A 21,536-nucleotide genomic window follows, 5' to 3' on the forward strand; every position below is an offset into this window, starting at 1 on the left:
AATACAGAGGGTATGTTTCATTGGTGTAGGCCTCAGAGGATACAATCTACTTGGCAGGACAAATGTGGTGGACCTTACGGTACACTGGAGCATTTTGGTTAATTTTCCAATTGAGGTCCAGGGCACCACTCTTCCAGGTGAGGAAGTTGCCAGTGGCTGAGGGGTTTACAACAATATCATCATTGCTTTTAAACATCCACTATCCTATTTAGCAAAAGACTGCCTTCCCTTTTCATGCATTTCATAACCTTACTCTTATTCACAATAACTCGCATCTTCCTTCCCTCACAAAATCTTCCAAACTCTATCACTAATCAATGCAGCTTCTCCTCCAAGTCTGCAACCAATACAGTATCATCCAAAGACAACAATTGATTCTTCTCCCACTTATGATAACACTCATCTATCAGTTTCAATCCTCGACCAAGTACTTGAGCATTCGCCTTTTTTACAGCCTCATCAATAAAAAAAATTGAATAACCATGGCGACATCACACATCTGTCTCAGCCCCACTCTCACTGGAAACCACTCAGTCATTTCATTCCCTATCCTAACTCACACTTTACTGGCAATGTATAAAAGGTTCTCTGCTTGGAACAACATTCCACTAATTCCATATATCCTCATAACATTCCACATTGCCCTCCTATCAACTCTATAATAAGCTTTCTCCAGATCTATAGATGCAACATTACCTCCTTACCCTTTGTTAAATAGTTTTTGCATATCTGCCTAACTATAAAAATCTGATCCATACATCCCCTACTGCTTCTAAAGCCAACCTGCGCTTCTAAGATTACACGTATTCAATATGAAAATAGTACTAGAAGCCTATACATAGTATAAAAAGATATAAATATTTATGATTGAAAACACTATGGCTGACATCTTCGTTTCGATCCATGTCGAAGGTGTATTATACAGGTTCTAGCTTGTATATCATTTTGTAAATAGTTGTTATCTGTATGATATGATTTAATGTTTAATTTATGATTACACAGTATTAAATAGAATAAAAGTACTGTAAGCTAAAATAATTCCTTAACTCAAAAGAATTTTACAATATATAAAAGAATACACAGTGACTAGGCATTAGAAAGTCATATGTGAATTTATGATTTTTTTATGTTCATAATTTCTTAATCTAATGATTGAATAATTATTCTTATTTAGAGCTAGTGGCACAGAAAGGAAGGTGAATAGCTCTTCAAAACCTAATCTTATTTGCTGTGGCACCAAATGGTATTTTTCCTTTGTCTTTTTACAAAGACTGCTAATTTCTTAGCTCCTGAGTTGTCTGTTATTTTCCTCAAGTTTGTAAGAAGAGGATCGTTTTGCATTTATTAGAGAATTAGCAATGTTATTCCATTAGGTAAATGTGTTTATGGTAGCTCTATCCCAATATCCATAACTCCCATAGAAAGACAGATAGACTTTAATCAACTAAGAGAGCAGGGAGGCTTCAGAAGCACTTATTCACCAACTGACCACATCCATGCAATTAACCAGCAAATGGAAAAATCAACTGTATGACAAACCAGTATGAATGGCATTTATAAACTATGAGAAAGCTTTTGATTTTGTCAAAACTTTATCAGTAATGAAAACCCTTCAAAGACAAGGAATAGATGAATCTTATGTTAGAACACTTGACGATATTTATACAGGAGGAACAGCAATCCTATAATTGATGAAAATAGTGAGAAAGTTCTGATTGAGAAAGGAGTTATACAGGGAGACCCCCATCTCTCCTAAATTATTCACAGCATGCCCAGAAGAAGTTTTTAAGAATTTAGATTGGCATAATGTAAGAATTTACATTAATGGAGAATACCCTAATAACTTAAGATTTGAAGATGAAATAGTTCTATTTAATAAATCATGGAAGGAATTTCAAAAGATTTGAATAGAAAAACCAGAAAAATGGAACTGGAAAGGAATATGAGTAAAACTAAGGTATTGTTCAATGAATATATAGACAACAAATGAGTTGTGGATGAACCTCTAGATAATTTAAATGTATATTACATATGTAAATAGGACAAAGTAACCAAAATTAAAAGCAGTATAAACATGGCATGGAGAACTTTTTGTAAACAAAATGAAATTGTGAAATATAAACTGCTCTTTTCTTTAAAAAGGAAAGGTGTTTGACCAGATGTCCCTACCAATATTAACTTATGTATCAGAAACTTTGAGCCTTACTGAAACATTAGAAATATACACACACACACACACACACACACACACACACACACACACACACACACACACACACATATATATATATATATATATATATATATATATATATATATATATATATATATATATATATATATATATATATATATATATATATATATATATATATATATATAAAGGTTTGCATTCGTCTGTGATATTCCTAGTAATCTACAGAAATGAATAGATAATAACGAGATGATTAACTCTTCAAATTAAGTCACCCTTCAATGGCTTACAATCAAAGAGAACAAAATATAGAAGCGGTAGCTGTTCGGGTTGAACTAAATAACCAGAGCTGACAGTGACTTCTAGAATATCTGTGATAGTTCATAAGGACAGCATAGAGTGTTTATAGTTTAAGAAAATTGTGGAAAATGAGATTAAAAGTAGATGGTGGGATGTGGAGATGATAAGTAGCCTATAGTGAAGTAAAATTAATTTGAAATGGGGGGTATTTCATAGTTAAGACCAGATACATGTATAGTATACAGAAGAATGAATGAAAAAAAAAATAAGAATAGACATAATAAAAACAAAGGGTAGAGGGAGAGCAATAAACTAAAGGGAGAAATAAATTGTAGGCCTACTTAATTGAAGTTAATGCAAAGTGGAAAATTATGAAAATAAAAACATCTCAGGTTAAAAAATACTATACAATTGGAGAAATTTAAGATAAAATAAACAAGTTCCTATATAGTTTCTCTGGGTATTTTCTAAGACCAATTAAACATAGAATGTAGAGGAGATCAGAGACCCGGAAGTACTACCGTAGAGAGTTCATAAAAGTGATTATTTAATGGTTTAAGTGAGTAATTATTAGTTAGAAAACGCTAATGACACTAGGAGTTTATAGGGTTGCAGGTGAAACCTGCATTGCAACATGGTAATGACGAGACTGAGGCGAGATGAATAATGATTTCGGTCATAGAATGCAGTGATTGTTGGTGAATGCATTTCTTAGTATGCTAAGAAAAGTTCATAATAATATGATTTAGATTAAGAAAGTGAGACAGTTGACATGAGGATTTATGGGGGGAGGGCTTTATAGATTTATTGTAATTTTTGTTATTAATTGCTAAGCTACAACCCTAGTTGGAAAAGCAGAATGCTATAAGCCCAAGGGTTCCAACAGGGAAAATAACCCAGTGAGCAAAGGAAACAAGGAACATAAAACATTTTAAGAACAGTAACAATATCTCCTTTATAAACTAGGAAAATTTTAACAAAACAAGAGGAAGAGAAATAAGATAGAATTGAGTGCCCGAGTGTACCCTCAAGCAAGAGAACTCTAACCCAAGACAGTGGAAGACCATGGTACAGAGGCTATTACACTACCTAAGACTAGAGAACAATGGTTTGATTTTGGAGTGTCCTTCTCTTGGAAGAACTGCTTACCATAGCTAAAGAGTCTCTTCTACCATTACCAAGGGGGAAGTGGCCACTGAACAATTACAGTGCAGTAGTTAACCCCTTGGGTGAAGAAGAATTGTTTGGTAATCTCAATGTTGTAAGGTGTATGAGGACAGAGGAGAATATGTAGAAAATAGGCCAGACTATTCGGCGTGTGTGCAGGGAAAGGGAAAATGAACTGTAACCAGAGAAGGATCCAATGTAGTGCTGTCTGGCCAGTCAAAGAACCCTATAACTCTCAAGCTGTAGTATCTCAAGGATGAAGGTGCGTCAAACTAGTGTTTTATTGTGAAAGTTAAGTTACTATTGAAAGAATAACTGGGAAAACTGACACACACACACACACACACACACACACACACACACACACACACACACACACACACACACACACACACACATATATATATATATATATATATATATATATATATATATATATATATATATATATATATATATATATATATATATTATATATATATGGACCTATAAATAAATGTTTTTAAATGAGATCAATGGGTAAAGATCATAGAGGTTGATGGGGGTGTATCTATGATAATTTAAAAAATGTAAGATGAAAGTAAAGCATATAACAGAATATATAAATAGGTAAGTAACTGGTTTGATTTGTTTAATATGTTCATAGACAAAGGGATGCCAAAAGTCAGAGGAAATAATTATACCCGATTTTAACGGATATATTTGAAGAATCCTATGGCGTACTCTACATTAATAATTGTCAAATCCACACTCTCGTGTCAATTGTCATCAAGAAAATCTTCGTGTTATGATTGTCAAGTATAGAGTCATTGTGCAATCTTTGTGCTACATATTTGAAAGTTCTCAAACTCATGCACACTGAAGAAAAGGAAGTCACCAGTAAGTTAATTAATAATGGAAATTTAAAAGATTTGTACATGTTATATAGGCATTCTAACTATACTTCTAAAATTTAAATTCCGAATCAGTAGCTCACAGAAAAAAATTGTGTTTTTCTAAATGCTACGTAAAAGTTATGTTTATTCATATAATTTGAATACAAAAATTCTAGCTTTGATCTCGATGTCAAAGTCTTTAGCAATTACGAAATAAATTAAAAATATATTAATTTTATTCATCCTTTAACTGGCAGATCTTCTGTTTTCAACAAAAAAATTGGCAACAATGAACAGCAGGTGTTACTTCCACGTAAAAGTTATGTTTATTCATATGATTTGAATATAAGAATTTTAGATTTGTTGTCTGTGTCAAATTTTCTAGTAATTACGAAATTAATATGAAAAGAAAATGAAATTTTATTAATCTTTTGGCTGGCAACTCAGACAACTCTTCTATTTTTCACAGAAAAATTGGCAACAATGAACATCAGCTGTTAGCCTGTTACTCGGGTGTCATTTGTCACTTCCTCCTGGTGGTGAATTATTCTCTTTGGACGAAACTATCTCAGAAAAGTAGGTTTTAATAATTATCGTTGATTTTATAATTGAATTTTGTTGATTGAATCAGAGTGAATTTTAATGAATAATCATTTGTGGTTAACGTAAGGACCCTGACGGTGTACTTCCAATAGACTATTATAGAAAATGTTAGAATTAATGGGCACCGGTCCAGGCTTCTTCAGCAAACCCTACAAAATGTCAAACATCAGGACTAATCTAGAATATAAAGGGAAGCTAATAGGCCTGTATGTATTGGTTACAAGGCAGGTACAATGTAAGTTACTGTATATGGATGATGAGGGAAATTGTTAATGGAAGGAATTGACAAAATAAATTTTATTTCCAAGTGCACTAAATGAAGTAATGCCTAGCGTAGGTCAAATATGAGAGACTGAATTCATGGTAAAATTATAGAATGGTGCAACAAACGGCTTGTAGCAAACAAGACTGGCTATTATTGTATTTTTTTGGTGTTATGAACGTACGTGTTAATGATTCCTGGCGGAAATCCATAGTTATTAAGTTATGGTAGGTCGAGCACCAAAGCTAAAAAGCTAGGGGTTTGTGCTAAGTATAGTCATATATTAATTTTGTTCAAAATACCTAAAAACATAGTGTACTTGTCTAATTGTGTTGATATTTAGATTAACTTTGGTAATATTATGGTAGAGTCCCACCCACATCATTACCGCTTGACAGTACATAGGAGCTGGATTTTTTTTTTTTTTTTGTGAACGAAGCGAGCGCATGGCTTGGCAAAAACCATATTAACAAAATCTAATGGTTTTTGGTCCGCTGTGTGTCCGCTTCACTCGGGAAAGAAGAAAAACAAGCTACTATTTAGTGGCAAGTGGTAATGACGCTGGGTGGGACTCTATCGTAATATTACCGTGACTTTTTAAAACTTTGTTTCCGCCAGTCGTCATAAAAAAGTCGGTAATTGTTTGCAACACCACGCTCTCCATTTACTCCAAAATAATGCAATCCTGCAGTTCTCATCTTCTTGCACAGTAATTAGGTGGTTATTTAAATTCTGGGAAAGCAATAATTAGCAAGATATGTTGAGGAAGGGGGAAGGGGTTATAAAAAGAAAATAGCTCTGTTTTCTCACGAAACGACTTAGAACTGACATGTCAACATGGTCAACCAAACAGAATTCGTGATGCCAGCGTACGTAAACTGAAGTCCGTGATGTCAGCGTACATTTGATATACTGTATGTTCAAAATATGCTTAATTAAAAATGGATTAATTACTCAAAAGTGTCCATAAAATGTGCAATTTACAAATAGTGACACTTTTGAGTAATCACTCAATTTTTGATTAAGTATATTTTGAATATGCAGTATATCAAAATGTATGCTAGCATCACGAACTTCTGTTTATGTACGCTGGCATCACGAATTCTGTTTCGTTGACTTTGTTGACATGTCAGTTCCAAGTCGTTTGGTGAGGAAACCGAGCTATTTTCTTTTTATAACCCCTTCCCCCTTCCTCAACATATCTTGCTAATTATTGCTTAACCAGAATTTAAATAACCACCTAATTACTGTGCAAGAAGAGGAGAACTGCAGGATTGCATTATTTTGGAGTAAATGGAGAGCGTGGTGTTGTAAACTATAACCAAAAAGTCATTGTAATACAAAAAGTTACCGTAATCAAAACACTGTCAAAACATTGGAACTTTTGTTTGTCAGAACTTCCCGACGCATAGAAAACATGGGGTTTCCATCCCATTTTCTATGGAGTCGTTCATAGCTCATATTACAAATACTTCCTGACGTAATTGAGCTTAGGATTTATTGGTTTTTGCTCTGCCGTAGGCTCGCTTCGCTCACAAATAACCATTATCGCACTGCTCCTATGTTCTGGCATGCAGTTCTGGAAACATCCAGCATATTCTGTGCGTAGTATGTACTTAGATTGCCAACATTTATCAAAATCTGAGAGATATTTAGTGACATGACAAAGTATAACCAAGATTTACAGTGTTGAGTATCGTTTGATTTAGTGGTGCAATTTTTGTGCAAATCATATAAATGTCAAAAGATTGGGTTGCATGAAATTCACAGAGTAAATTAATGTTATGCAGTAGTGGTTATTATTGTTAAAATGGCAGTTTAGTTATTGAAATACAGCTTAGCATAAATCCAAGAACAAGTAGCCACACATGAGATTGGCGATAATAATGTTGCAGAGATTCATGGAAGTGGTTGAAGTATTAATTCCTTTGGTTATGCACGGCAGTTTAACATAGAAAGCGATATGCAACATGACTACATGTACTAATGAACTGTATTGTCAATGTTCATCTGTAGAAATATCAACAGTAATATACATGAGGAGTAGGATTTGTTTACTCACATTCATTTAGCCATGGTTCTTTGGTTTTTTTTATGTTAGGCTTTCATCATCCTGATAAAAAGTGTTTGGTCTAATTTCTTCACCTTGTGAGGTAAATGTTTAAGTACTGTATTCAATATACTTGTAATACTGATGTTGCTCTTTGTGCTAGAAACTGTGTACCCAGCACAATACTGTACATTTATACTATATTTGCTATTCATAACAACATTCTATATTTATATAGAAAGTGACCCTGGTTATTCTTTAATGCTTAATATTGCAATTTGCATTTTTTGGAATGGTAAAAAATGTAAAATAATAAATGAACCCATGATATAAGATTTGGTCGAGCATCTGTTATATGTGGTGTAAATATTGTTTATTTTTTAAGAGGAACTATTTAGAAGAGGCTATCCATCAAATCTTTAGTTCAGATTTTATTGCTTGTTAACTTTTAGATCTCTAAACTCACTCACTCCCTTGTATCTTATTGCAGGTGATGCTGACCATGGGCAGAATTGCAACACAGATTTTTATAGTCTTACTGACCTCTTCTGTATTTGATGCAGAAGTTTTAATACCTAAGATTCCGTCACTTTCTGATATGGTATGTATAGATAACTACTACTAATGTTACTTACTTTACTTACTTTATGGGCTGCTTTTCGGGTCCTATACAGCAGGGAACCCTACTCTCTACAGGACCTCCACAGTCATTTTATCATGCTCTAACAAAAACATTCAACATTTCACACCGCATATTGCTCGTTTATTATTAAATCCACATTTTATGAATAGTACTTACCTGGCAGTTATATATATATAGCTGATATCTCTAAATCGGCAGAATTTTTCAAAACGAGGCAACCGCCTTGTGGTGGTTGGGAGGTAGGTGGTAACACCCGTCACAGGGTGGTCCAAGGAATCATTCCCATGTCTAAGACTTCAGTTCATCTCTGCCGGCGGGATCGAGAACATCGTCGGTCCACCATTGAGAGTTTTTCGAATCATTTTCCCTTCTTCGCTTTTTTGGACTTCGTTTGGTGAAGTACACTGATTTAGGGTTTTGGCAATCGTGTTTTATTATTATTATTTACTTTGTTTATCATGAGTGATAACTTAATTTTCGTGTATGTGCGAGTGATGTATGCAACATGAGGTTACCGAAAGTGTCGGTTGATCCTCACAGTTTGTATGCAGAGGTTTTGTTTGTGCACTATATTTTAGTTGCGAAGTTTTTAATCCTGATAACGGAAATACTTTCAGGCAACTCTATGACATCACAGTCGTGTGATGTAATCTTCATGTATGTCTTGCATTTCTCTTTATTTGTTTTATGCAAGAATGGGAGGAATTCCACTTATATAAGTTTTTTAACTTTTAATGTAAAATTTTAAAGAAATATTTGTCCATTTAGTATTCGTTCTTTAAATCATCGATCTAATTTCATAAATTAAATAGAACTAGCGTATGGTTAATTTGCGCTGTTACTCGTTACTCTCGGTGCAGTCCCAACATGCCTTGGTAGCGTTCTTTTCGATATGGGAATTAAAGTGTTGGCTATTATTCTCCAACAACAACTAATTTATATGGAAATTCTAGTTTTAGTAGCTTTTTCATTTATATGTTCCTATTGTTTACATGTATATATATGGATACGTTATTGCTATATCTGTTCTTTTTATCATTACAACTCGCTTGTTTTTTAATTCCCTTTGACTTAATTGTGGATTACATTTGTTTTCCCTTTTTCTGTTCATTTTAATCTTTAACGTATAACTTTCCCGGCGTTTGTATGTAACTGCCGGGTAGGTATTTATGACATTTAATTTTACCGGTGGTTATATGTAACTACCGGGTGAGTGTCTTCTACATCTATTTTTATTCTCAACTCTTGCCCGGTGGTTTTTTCTTTTTGTGACCGCCGGGTAAGTATGTTTGAAAGTTTATTTTATTATGGAAATGTCAGTTTTATATTTTATAAAAAATATTTTGTTACAGTTTATATAGCAAGTACTAGAGACGATTTTGCTTTCTCATTCAAGCCCGTGGCAGAAGAATAAGTTCTCTCACAACGGGCAGGAACTAATTATGGTTTTTTGTGTAAGAGTTTAATAGTGCAAGTTTTCAGTGCTAAATTAGGCATTAGATTCTTTCAGCACAGGGACGTTGTTTTCCTAGCCTTAGACCTCTTCCAAGCTCCCCGGCCCATGGGAGAAGGAACGTCGATCGGCGAAAGGAAACGAGAGGCGTTAGCTCACGAGCAAACGCCCTCGCGAGCGTTCCTGTTAACGTTCCCAAGAATGCTCGCCCTTGCCATGGTAAAGCAAAGAGCGTTGAACGTTAAGATTCTTACACTGCTTTTAGAATTTTGCATTGCATCACTTTTGATTTTAATGGCAATTCTTAAGTCATAGATATTCTCTGCTAATATCAATGCTTACAAACCATCATTGACTCGGTTTTTTGTCCCAGCTTTATGAACCCTCTGGTCGGAACCGAACGCGCCGAGTGGCATAGTGAATATCATTTTGCCTTAACGCTCGGCGCTAAGTCTTTCAAGACAGGACGTATGCAGCCTCGTCTTTCAGGGCGAATGCAGCCTCGTCTTTCAGGACGAATGCTGCCTCGTCTTTCAGGATGAATGCTGCCTCGTCTTTCAGGACGAATGCAGCCTCGTCTTTCAGGACGAATGCAGCCTCGTCTTTCAGGACGAATGCTGCCTCGTCTTTCAGGACGAATGCTGCCTCGTCTTTCAGGACGAATGCGGCCTCGTCTTTCAGGACGAATGCGGCCTCGTCTTTCAGGACGAATGCTGCCTCGTCTTTCAGGACGAATGCAGCCTCGTCTTTCAGGACGAATGCAGCCTCGTCTTTCAGGACGAATGCAGCCTCGTCTTTCAGGACGAATGCAGCCTCGTCTTTCAGGACGAATGCAGCCTCGTCTTTCAGGACGAATGCTGCCTCGTCTTTCAGGACGAATGCTGCCTCGTCTTTCGGGACGAATGCAGCCTCGTCTTTCGTGACGAATGCAGCCTCGTCTTTCAGGACGAATGCTGCCTCGTCTTTCAGGACGAATGCTGCCTCGTCTTTCAGGACGAATGCTGCCTCGTCTTTCAGGACGAATGCTGCCTCGTCTTTCAGGACGAATGCTGCCTCGTCTTTCAGGACGAATGCTGCCTCGTCTTTCGGGACGTGGGCAGCCTCGTCTTTCGTGACGAATGCAGCCTCGTCTTTCAGGACGAATGCTGCCTCGTCTTTCAGGACGAATGCTGCCTCGTCTTTCAGGACGAATGCTGCCTCGTCTTTCAGGACGAATGCTGCCTCGTCTTTCGGGACGTGGGCAGCCTCGTCTTTCGTGACGAATGCAGCCTCGTCTTTCAGGACGAATGCTGCCTCGTCTTTCAGGACGAATGCTGCCTCGTCTTTCGGGACGTGGGCAGCCTCGTCTTTCGTGACGAATGCAGCCTCGTCTTTCAGGACGAATGCTGCCTCGTCTTTCAGGACGAATGCTGCCTCGTCTTTCGGGACGTGGGCAGCCTCGTCTTTCGTGACGAATGCAGCCTCGTCTTTCAGGACGAATGCTGCCTCGTCTTTCGGGACGTGGGCAGCCTCGTCTTTCGTGACGAATGCAGCCTCGTCTTTCAGGACGAATGCGGCCTCGTCTTTCAGGACGAATGCTGCCTCGTCTTTCAGGACGAATGCTGCCTCGTCTTTCAGGACGAATGCTGCCTCGTCTTTCAGGACGAATGCTGCCTCGTCTTTCAGGACGAATGCGGCCTCGTCTTTCAGGACGAATGCTGCCTCGTCTTTCAGGACGAATGCTGCCTCGTCTTTCAGGACGAATGCTGCCTCGTCTTTCAGGACGAATGCTGCCTCGTCTTTCAGGACGAATGCTGCCTCGTCTTTCGGGACGTGGGCAGCCTCGTCTTTCGTGACGAATGCAGCCTCGTCTTTCAGGACGAATGCTGCCTCGTCTTTCAGGACGAATGCTGCCTCGTCTTTCGGGACGTGGGCAGCCTCGTCTTTCGTGACGAATGCAGCCTCGTCTTTCAGGACGAATGCTGCCTCGTCTTTCAGGACGAATGCTGCCTCGTCTTTCGGGACGTGGGCAGCCTCGTCTTTCGTGACGAATGCAGCCTCGTCTTTCAGGACGAATGCTGCCTCGTCTTTCGGGACGTGGGCAGCCTCGTCTTTCGTGACGAATGCAGCCTCGTTTTTCAGGACGAATGCTGCCTCGTCTTTCAGGACGAATGCTGCCTCGTCTTTCAGGACGAATGCTGCCTCGTCTTTCAGGACGAATGCTGCCTCGTCTTTCAGGACGAATGCTGCCTCGTCTTTCAGGACGAATGCGGCCTCGTCTTTCAGGACGAATGCTGCCTCGTCTTTCAGGACGAATGCTGCCTCGTCTTTCAGGACGAATGCGGCCTCGTCTTTCAGGACGAATGCGGCCTCGTCTTTCAGGACGAATGCGGCCTCGTCTCTCAGGACGAATGCGGCCTCGTCTTTCAGGACGAATGCTGCCTCGTCTTTCGGGACGTGGGCAGCCTCGTCTTTCGTGACGAATGCTGCCTCGTCTTTCAGGACGAATGCTGCCTCGTCTTTCAGGACGAATGCTGCCTCGTCTTTCAGGACGAATGCAGCCTCGTCTTTCAGGACGAATGCTGCCTCGTCTTTCAGGACGAATGCTGCCTCGTCTTTCAGGACGAATGCTGCCTCGTCTTTCAGGACGAATGCTGCCTCGTCTTTCAGGACGAATGCTGCCTCGTCTTTCAGGACGAATGCTGCCTCGTCTTTCAGGACGAATGCGGCCTCGTCTTTCAGGACGAATGCTGCCTCGTCTTTCAGGACGAATGCTGCCTCGTCTTTCAGGACGAATGCTGCCTCGTCTTTCAGGACGAATGCTGCCTCGTCTTTCAGGACGAATGCTGCCTCGTCTTTCAGGACGAATGCTGCCTCGTCTTTCAGGACGAATGCTGCCTCGTCTTTCAGGACGAATGCTGCCTCGTCTTTCAGGACGAATGCGGCCTCGTCTTTCAGGACGAATGCTGCCTCGTCTTTCAGGACGAATGCTGCCTCGTCTTTCAGGACGAATGCTGCCTCGTCTTTCAGGACGAATGCTGCCTCGTCTTTCAGGACGAATGCGGCCTCGTCTTTCAGGACGAATGCTGCCTCGTCTTTCAGGACGAATGCTGCCTCGTCTTTCAGGACGAATGCTGCCTCGTCTTTCAGGACGAATGCTGCCTCGTCTTTCAGGACGAATGCTGCCTCGTCTTTCAGGACGAATGCTGCCTCGTCTTTCAGGACGAATGCTGCCTCGTCTTTCAGGACGAATGCGGCCTCGTCTTTCAGGACGAATGCTGCCTCGTCTTTCAGGACGAATGCTGCCTCGTCTTTCAGGACGAATGCTGCCTCGTCTTTCAGGACGAATGCGGCCTCGTCTTTCAGGACGAATGCGGCCTCGTCTTTCAGGACGAATGCGGCCTCGTCTTTCAGGACGAATGCTGCCTCGTCTTTCGGGACGTGGGCAGCCTCGTCTTTCAGGACGAATGCTGCCTCGTCTTTCAGGACGAATGCTGCCTCGTCTTTCAGGACGAATGCTGCCTCGTCTTTCAGGACGAATGCAGCCTCGTCTTTCAGGACGAATGCTGCCTCGTCTTTCAGGACGAATGCTGCCTCGTCTTTCAGGACGAATGCTGCCTCGTCTTTCAGGACGAATGCTGCCTCGTCTTTCAGGACGAATGCTGCCTCGTCTTTCAGGACGAATGCTGCCTCGTCTTTCAGGACGAATGCAGCCTCGTCTTTCAGGACGAATGCTGCCTCGTCTTTCAGGACGAATGCTGCCTCGTCTTTCAGGACGAATGCGGCCTCGTCTTTCAGGACGAATGCTGCCTCGTCTTTCAGGACGAATGCTGCCTCGTCTTTCAGGACGAATGCTGCCTCGTCTTTCAGGACGAATGCTGCCTCGTCTTTCAGGACGAATGCAGCCTCGTCTTTCAGGACGAATGCTGCCTCGTCTTTCAGGACGAATGCTGCCTCGTCTTTCAGGACGAATGCGGCCTCGTCTTTCAGGACGAATGCTGCCTCGTCTTTCAGGACGAATGCTGCCTCGTCTTTCGGGACGTGGGCAGCCTCGTCTTTCGTGACGAATGCAGCCTCGTCTTTCAGGACGAATGCTGCCTCGTCTTTCAGGACGAATGCTGCCTCGTCTTTCGGGACGTGGGCAGCCTCGTCTTTCGTGACGAATGCAGCCTCGTCTTTCAGGACGAATGCTGCCTCGTCTTTCAGGACGAATGCTGCCTCGTCTTTCGGGACGTGGGCAGCCTCGTCTTTCGTGACGAATGCAGCCTCGTCTTTCAGGACTGCGGCCTCGTCTTTCAGGACGAATGCTGCCTCGTCTTTCAGGACGAATGCTGCCTCGTCTTTCAGGACGAATGCAGCCTCGTCTTTCAGGACGAATGCAGCCTCGTCTTTCAGGACGAATGCAGCCTCGTCTTTCAGGACGAATGCAGCCTCGTCTTTCAGGACGAATGCTGCCTCGTCTTTCGGGACGTGGGCAGCCTCGTCTTTCGTGACGAATGCTGCCTCGTCTTTCAGGACGAATGCTGCCCTCGTCTTTCAGGACGAATGCAGCCTCGTCTTTCAGGACGGAATGCTGCCTCGTCCTTTCAGGACGAATGCTGCCTCGTCTTTCGTGACGTGGGCAGCCTCGTCTTTCGTGACGTGGGCAGCCTCGTCTTTCGTGACGTGGGCAGCCTCGTCTTTCGTGACGAATGCTGCCTCGTCTTTCAGGACGAATGCTGCCTCGTCTTCAGGACGAATGCTGCCTCGTCTTTCAGGACGAATGCTTGCCTCGTCTTTCAGGACGAATGCAGCCTCGTCTTTCAGGACGAATGCTGCCTCGTCTTTCAGGACGAATGCAGCCTCGTCTTTCAGGACGAATGCAGCCTCGTCTTTCAGGACGAATGCTGCCTCGTCTTTCAGGACGAATGCTGCCTCGTCTTTCAGGACGAATGCTGCCTCGTCTTTCAGGACGAATGCTGCCTCGTCTTTCAGGACGAATGCTGCCTCGTCTTTCAGGACGAATGCAGCCTCGTCTTTCAGGACGAATGCAGCCCTCGTCTTTCAGGACGAATGCAGCCTCGTCTTTCAGGACGAATGCAGCCTCGTCTTTCAGGACGAATGCTGCCTCGTCTTTCGGGACGTGGGCAGCCTCGTCTTTCGTGACGAATGCTGCCTCGTCTTTCAGGACGAATGCTGCCTCGTCTTTCAGGACGAATGCTGCCTCGTCTTTCAGGACGAATGCTGCCTCGTCTTTCAGGACGAATGCTGCCTCGTCTTTCGTGACGTGGCAGCCTCGTCTTTCGTGACGTAGGGCAGCCTCGTCTTTCGTGACGTGGGCAGCCTCGTCTTTCGTGACGTGGGCAGCCTCGTCTTTCGTGACGAATGCTGCCTCGTCTTTCAGGACGAATGCTGCCTCGTCTTTCAGGACGAATGCTGCCTCGTCTTTCAGGACGAATGCTGCCTCGTCTTTCAGGACGAATGCAGCCTCGTCTTTCAGGACGAATGCTGCCTCGTCTTTCAGGACGAATGCAGCCTCGTCTTTCAGGACGAATGCAGCCTCGTCTTTCAGGACGAATGCTGCCCTCGTCTTTCAGGACGAATGCTGCCTCGTCTTTCAGGACGAATGCTGCCTCGTCTTTCGGGACGTGGGCAGCCTCGTCTTTCGTGACGAATGCAGCCTCGTCTTTCAGGACGAATGCTGCCTCGTCTTTCAGGACGAATGCTGCCTCGTCTTTCAGGACGAATGCTGCCTCGTCTTTCAGGACGAATGCTGCCTCGTCTTTCGGGACGAATGCAGCCTCGTCTTTCAGGACGAATGCTGCCTCGTCTTTCAGGACGAATGCAGCCTCGTCTTTCAGGACGAATGCTGCCTCGTCTTTCAGGACGAATGCTGCCTCGTCTTTCAGGACGAATGCTGCCTCGTCTTTCAGGACGAATGCTGCCTCGTCTTTCGGGACGAATGCAGCCTCGTCTTCAGGACGAATGCTGCCTCGTCTTTCAGGACGAATGCAGCCTCGTCTTTCAGGACGAATGCTGCCTCGTCTTTCAGGACGAATGCTGCCTCGTCTTTCAGGACGAATGCAGCCTCGTCTTTCAGGACGAATGCTGCCTCGTCTTTCAGACGAATGCAGCCTCGTCTTTCAGGACGAATGCTGCCTCGTCTTTCAGGACGAAATGCTGCCTCGTCTTTCAGGACGAATGCTGCCTCGTCTTTCAGGACGAATGCTGCCTCGTCTTTCAGGACGAATGCTGCCTCGTCTTTCAGGACGAATGCTGCCTCGTCTTTCAGGACGAATGCTGCCTCGTCTTTCAGGACGAATGCTGCCCTCGTCTTTCAGGACGAATGCAGCCTCGTCTTTCAGGACGAATGCTGCCTCGTCTTTCAGGACGAATGCGGCCTCGTCTTTCAGGGACGAATGCTGCCTCGTCTTTCAGGACGAATGCTGCCTCGTCTTTCAGGACGAATGCTGCCTCGTCTTTCAGGACGAATGCTGCCTCGTCTTTCAGGACGAATGCTGCCTCGTCTTTCAGGACGAATGCTGCCTCGTCTTTCAGAGACGAATGCTGCCTCGTCTTCAGGACGAATGCAGCCTCGTCTTTCAGGACGAATGCTGCCTCGTCTTTCAGGACGAATGCTGCCTCGTCTTTCAGGACGAATGCTGCCTCGTCTTTCAGGACGAATGCTGCCTCGTCTTTCAGGACGAATGCAGCCTCGTCTTTCGGGACGAATGCTGCCTCGTCTTTCGGGACGAATGCTGCCTCGTCTTTCGGGACGAATGCTGCCTCGTCTTTCGGGACGAATGCAGCCTCGTCTTTCGGGACGAATGCTGCCTCGTCTTTCGGGACGAATGCAGCCTCGTCTTTCTGGACGAATGCAGCCTCGTCTTTCAGGACGAATGCAGCCTCGTCTTTCAGGACGAATGCAGCCTCGTCTTTCAGGACGAATGCAGCCTCGTCTTTCAGGACGAATGCAGCCTCGTCTTTCAGGACGAATGCTGCCTCGTCTTTCAGGACGAATGCTGCCTCGTCTTTCAGGACGAATGCAGCCTCGTCTTTCAGGACGAATGCAGCCTCGTCTTTCAGGACGAATGCTGCCCTCGTCTTTCGGGACGTGGGCAGCCTCGTCTTTCATGGCGAATGCTGCCTCGTCTTTTCAGGACGAATGCTGCCTCGTCTTTCAGGACGAATGCTGCCTCGTCTTTCAGGACGAATGCAGCCTCGTCTTTCAGGACGAATGCAGCCTCGTCTTTCAGGACGAATGCAGCCTCGTCTTTCAGGACGAATGCAGCCTTGTCTTTCAGGACGAATGCTGCCTCGTCTTTCAGGACTAATGCAGCCTCATCTTGCAGAGCGAATGCTGCCTCACTGTCAGGGACGAATGCAGCCTCGTTTTTCAGGACGAATGCAGCCTCGTCTTTCAGAGCAAATGCAGCCTCGTCTTTCAGGGCGAATGCTGCACTCGTCTTTCAGGACTAATGCAGCCTCGTCTTTCAGGGCGAATGCTGCCTCGTCTTTCAGGGCGAATGCAGCCTCGTCTTTCAGGGCGAATGCTGCCTCGTCTTTCAGGACTAATGCAGCCTCGTCTTTCAGGGCGAATGCTGCCTCGTCTTTCAGGACGAATGCAGCCTCGTCTTTCAGGGCGAATGCTGCCTCGTCTTTCAGGACGAATGCAGCCTCGTCTTTCAGGGCTAATGCTGCCTCGTCTTTCAGGACGAATGCAGCCTCGTCTTTCAGGACTTATGCAGCCTCGTCTTTCAGGACGAATGGCAGCCTCGTCTTTCACGGCGAATGCAGCCTCGTCTTTCAGGACGAATGCAGCCTCGTCTTTCAGGGCGAGGGCAGCCTCGTCTTTCGGGGCGAGGGCAGCCTCGTCTTTCGGGGCGAGGGCAGCCTCGTCTTTCGGGGGCGAGGGCAGCCTCGTCTTTCGGGGCGAGTGCAGCCTCGTCTTTCGGGGCGAGTGCAGCCTCGTCTTTCGGGGCGAGTGCAAGCCTCGTCTTTCGGGGCGAGTGCAGCCTCCTATTTCGGGGCGAGTGCAGCCTCCTATTTCGGGGCGAGGGCAGCCTCGTCTTTCGGGACGTGGGCAGCCTCGTCTTTCGGGACGAATGCTGCCTCGTCTTTCAGGACTAATGCAGCCTCATCTTGCAGAGCGAATGCTGCCTCACCTGTCAGGACGAATGCAGCCTCGTTTTTCAGGGCGAATGCTGCCTCGTCTTTCAGGACGAATGCAGCCTCGTCTTTTCAGAGCAAATGCAGCCTCGTCTTTCAGGGCGAATGCTGCATCGTCTTTCAGGACTAATGCAGCCTCGTCTTTCATGGCGAATGCTGCCCTCGTCTTTCAGGGCGAATGCAGCCTCGTCTTTCAGGGCGAATGCAGCCTCGTCTTTCAGGGCGAATGCTGCCTCGTCTTTCAGGGCGAATGCTGCCCTCGTCTTTCAGGACGAATGCAGCCTCGTCTTTCAGGGCGAATGCTGCCTCGTCTTTCAGGACGAATGCTGCCCTCGTCTTTCAGGGCTAATGCTGCCTCGTCTTTCAGGACGAATGCAGCCTCGTCTTTCAGGACTTATGCAGCCTCGTCTTTCAGGACGAATGCAGCCTCGTCTTTCACCGGCGAATGCAGCCTCGTCTTTCAGGACGAATGCAGCCTCGTCTTTCAGGGCGAGGGCAGCCTCGTCTTTCGGGGCGAGTGCAGCCTCGTCTTTCCGGGCGAGTGCATGCCTCGTCTTTCGGGGCGAGTGCAGCCTCGTCTTTCGGGGCGAGTGCAGCCTCGTCTTTCGGGGCGAGTGCAGCCTCGTCTTTCGGGGCGAGTGCAGCCTCGTCTTTCGGGGCGAGTGCAGCCTCGTCTTTCGGGGCGAGTGCAGCCTCCTATTTCGGGGCGAGTGCAGCCTCCTATTTCGGGGCGAGGGCAGCCTCCTATTTCGGGGCGAGGGCAGCCTCGTCTTTCGGGACGTGGGCAGCCTCGTCTTTCGGGACGTGGGCAGCCTCGTCTTTCGGGACGTGGGCAGCCTCGTCTTTCGGGACGTGGGCAGCCTCGTCTTTCGGGACGTGGGCAGCCTCGTCTTTCGGGACGTGGGCAGCCTCGTCTTTCGGGACGTGGGCAGCCTCGTCTTTCGTGACGAATGCAGCCTCGTCTTTCAGGACGAATGCTGCCCTCGTCTTTCAGGACGAATGCTGCCTCGTCTTTCGGGACGTGGGCAGCCTCGTCTTTCGTGACGAATGCAGCCTCGTCTTTCAGGACGAATGCGGCCTCGTCTTTCAGGACGAATGCTGCCTTGTCTTTCAGGACGAATGCTGCCTCGTCTTTCCAGGACGAATGCAGCCTCGTCTTTCAGGACGAATGCAGCCTCGTCTTTCAGGACGAATGCAGCCTCGTCTTTCAGGACGAATGCAGCCTCGTCTTTCAGGACGAATGCTGCCTCGTCTTTCGGGACGTGGGCAGCCTCGTCTTTCGTGACGAATGCTGCCTCGTCTTTCAGGACGAATGCTGCCTCGTCTTTCAGGACGAATGCTGCCTCGTCTTTCAGGACGAATGCTGCCTCGTCTTTCAGGACGAATGCTGCCTCGTCTTTCAGGACGAATGCTGCCTCGTCTTTCGTGACGTGGGCAGCCTCGTCTTTCGTGACGTGGGCAGCCCTCGTCTTTCGTGACGTGGGCAGCCTCGTCTTTCGTGACGGTGGCAGCCTCGTCTTTCGTGACGAATGCTGCCCTCGTCTTTCAGGGACGAATGCTGCCTCGTCTTTCAGGACGAATGCTGCCTCGTCTTTCAGGACGAATGCTGCCTCGTCTTTCAGGACGAATGCAGCCTCGTCTTTCAGGACGAATGCTGCCCTCGTCTTTCAGGACGAATGCAGCCTCGTCTTTCAGGACGAATGCAGCCTCGTCTTTCAGGACGAATGCTGCCTCGTCTTTCAGGACGAATGCTGCCTCGTCTTTCAGGACGAATGCTGCCTCGTCTTTCAGGACGAATGCTGCCTCGTCTTTCAGACGAATGCAGCCTCGTCTTTCAGGACGAATGCCAGCCTCGTCTTTCAGGACGAATGCAGCCCTCGTCTTTCAGGGACGAATGCTGCCTCGTCTTTCAGGACGAATGCTGCCTCGTCTTTCGGGACGTGGGCAGCCTCGTCTTTCGTGACGAATGCTGCCTCGTCTTTCAGGACGAATGCTGCCTCGTCTTTCAGGACGAATGCTGCCTCGTCTTTCAGGACGAATGCTGCCCTCGTCTTTCAGGACGAATGCTGCCTCGTCTTTCAGGACGAATGCTGCCTCGTCTTTCGTGACGTGGGCAGCCTCGTCTTTCGTGACGTGGGCAGCCTCGTCTTTCGTGACGTGGGCAGCCTCGTCTTTCGTGACGAATGCTGCCTCGTCTTTCAGGACGAATGCTGCCTCGTCTTTCAGGACGAATGCTGCCTCGTCTTTCAGGGACGAATGCTGCCTCGTCTTTCAGGACGAATGCAGCCTCGGTCTTTCAGGACGAATGCTGCCCTCGTCTTTCAGGACGAATGCAGCCTCGTCTTTCAGGACGAATGCAGCCCTCGTCTTTCAGGACGAATGCTGCCTCGTCTTTCAGGACGAATGCTGCCTCGTCTTTCAGGACGAATGCTGCCTCGTCTTTCGGGACGTGGGCAGCCTCGTCTTTCGTGACGAATGCAGCCTCGTCTTTCAGGACGAATGCTGCCTCGTCTTTCAGGACGAATGCTGCCTCGTCTTTCAGGACGAATGCTGCCTCGTCTTTCAGGACGAATGCTGCCCTCGTCTTTCAGGACGAATGCAGCCTCGTCTTTCAGGACGAATGCTGCCTCGTCTTTCAGGACGAATGCTGCCTCGTCTTTCAGGACGAATGCTGCCTCGTCTTTCAGGACGAATGCTGCCTCGTCTTTCAGGACGAATGCTGCCTCGTCTTTCAGGACGAATGCTGCCTCGTCTTTCAGGACGAATGCTGCCCTCGTCTTTCAGGACGAAGCTGCCTCGTCTTTCAGGAGAATGCAGCCTCGTCTTTCAGGACGAATGCTGCCTCGTCTTTCAGGACGAATGCAGCCTCGTCTTTCAGGACGAATGCAGCCTCGTCTTTCAGGACGAATGCTGCCTCGTCTTTCAGGACGAATGCTGCCTCGTCTTTCAGGACGAATGCTGCCTCGTCTTTCAGGACGAATGCTGCCTCGTCTTTCAGGACGAATGCTGCCTCGTCTTTCAGGGACGAATGCTGCCTCGTCTTTCAGGACGAATGCTGCCTCGTCTTTCAGGACGAATGCTGCCTCGTCTTTCAGGACGAATGCTGCCTCGTCTTTCAGGACGAATGCTGCCTCGTCTTTCAGGACGAATGCTGCCTCGTCTTTCAGGACGAATGCTGCCTCGTCTTTCAGGACGAATGCTGCCTCGTCTTTCAGGACGAATGCTGCCTCGTCTTTCAGGACGAATGCTGCCTCGTCTTTCAGGACGAATGCAGCCTCGTCTTTCAGGACGAATGCTGCCTCGTCTTTCGGGACGAATGCTGCCTCGTCTTTCGGGACGAATGCTGCCTCGTCTTTCAGGACGAATGCAGCCTCGTCTTTCGGGACGAATGCTGCCTCGTCTTTCGGGACGAATGCAGCCTCGTCTTTCTGGACGAATGCAGCCTCGTCTTTCAGGACGAATGCAGCCTCGTCTTTCAGGACGAATGCAGCCTCGTCTTTCAGGACGAATGCAGCCTCGTCTTTCAGGACGAATGCAGCCTCGTCTTTCAGGACGAATGCTGCCTCGTCTTTCAGGACGAATGCTGCCTCGTCTTTCAGGACGAATGCAGCCTCGTCTTTCAGGACGAATGCAGCCTCGTCTTTCAGGACGAATGCTGCCTCGTCTTTCGGGACGTGGGCAGCCTCGTCTTTCATGGCGAATGCTGCCTCGTCTTTCAGGACGAATGCTGCCCTCGTCTTTCAGGACGAATGCTGCCTCGTCTTTCAGGACGAATGCAGCCTCGTCTTTCAGGACGAATGCTGCCTCGTCTTTCAGGACTAATGCAGCCTCGTCTTTCAGGACGAATGCTGCCTCGTCTTTC

The 21,536-nt window shown here is 46.0% G+C and overlaps 1 protein-coding gene across 1 annotated transcript in view; it reads left to right on the forward strand.

Annotated features, from left to right (window-relative positions):
- Positions 1 to 4,993: 4,993 nt before the first annotated feature.
- The window catches only part of LOC137633353 (uncharacterized), a 224,657-nt gene continuing 208,114 nt past the window's right edge, over positions 4,994 to 21,536 (forward strand). The window contains exons 1-2 of the mRNA XM_068365605.1: positions 4,994 to 5,112; positions 7,942 to 8,052. Coding sequence (XP_068221706.1) covers positions 7,945 to 8,052 — 108 coding nt within the window. The 5' untranslated portion in view covers positions 4,994 to 5,112; positions 7,942 to 7,944. The remainder of the gene's footprint in view (positions 5,113 to 7,941; positions 8,053 to 21,536) is intronic.

The sequence above is a fragment of the Palaemon carinicauda genome, chromosome 42, assembly GCF_036898095.1.
Source record: "Palaemon carinicauda isolate YSFRI2023 chromosome 42, ASM3689809v2, whole genome shotgun sequence".
Taxonomy (NCBI): domain Eukaryota; kingdom Metazoa; phylum Arthropoda; class Malacostraca; order Decapoda; family Palaemonidae; genus Palaemon; species Palaemon carinicauda.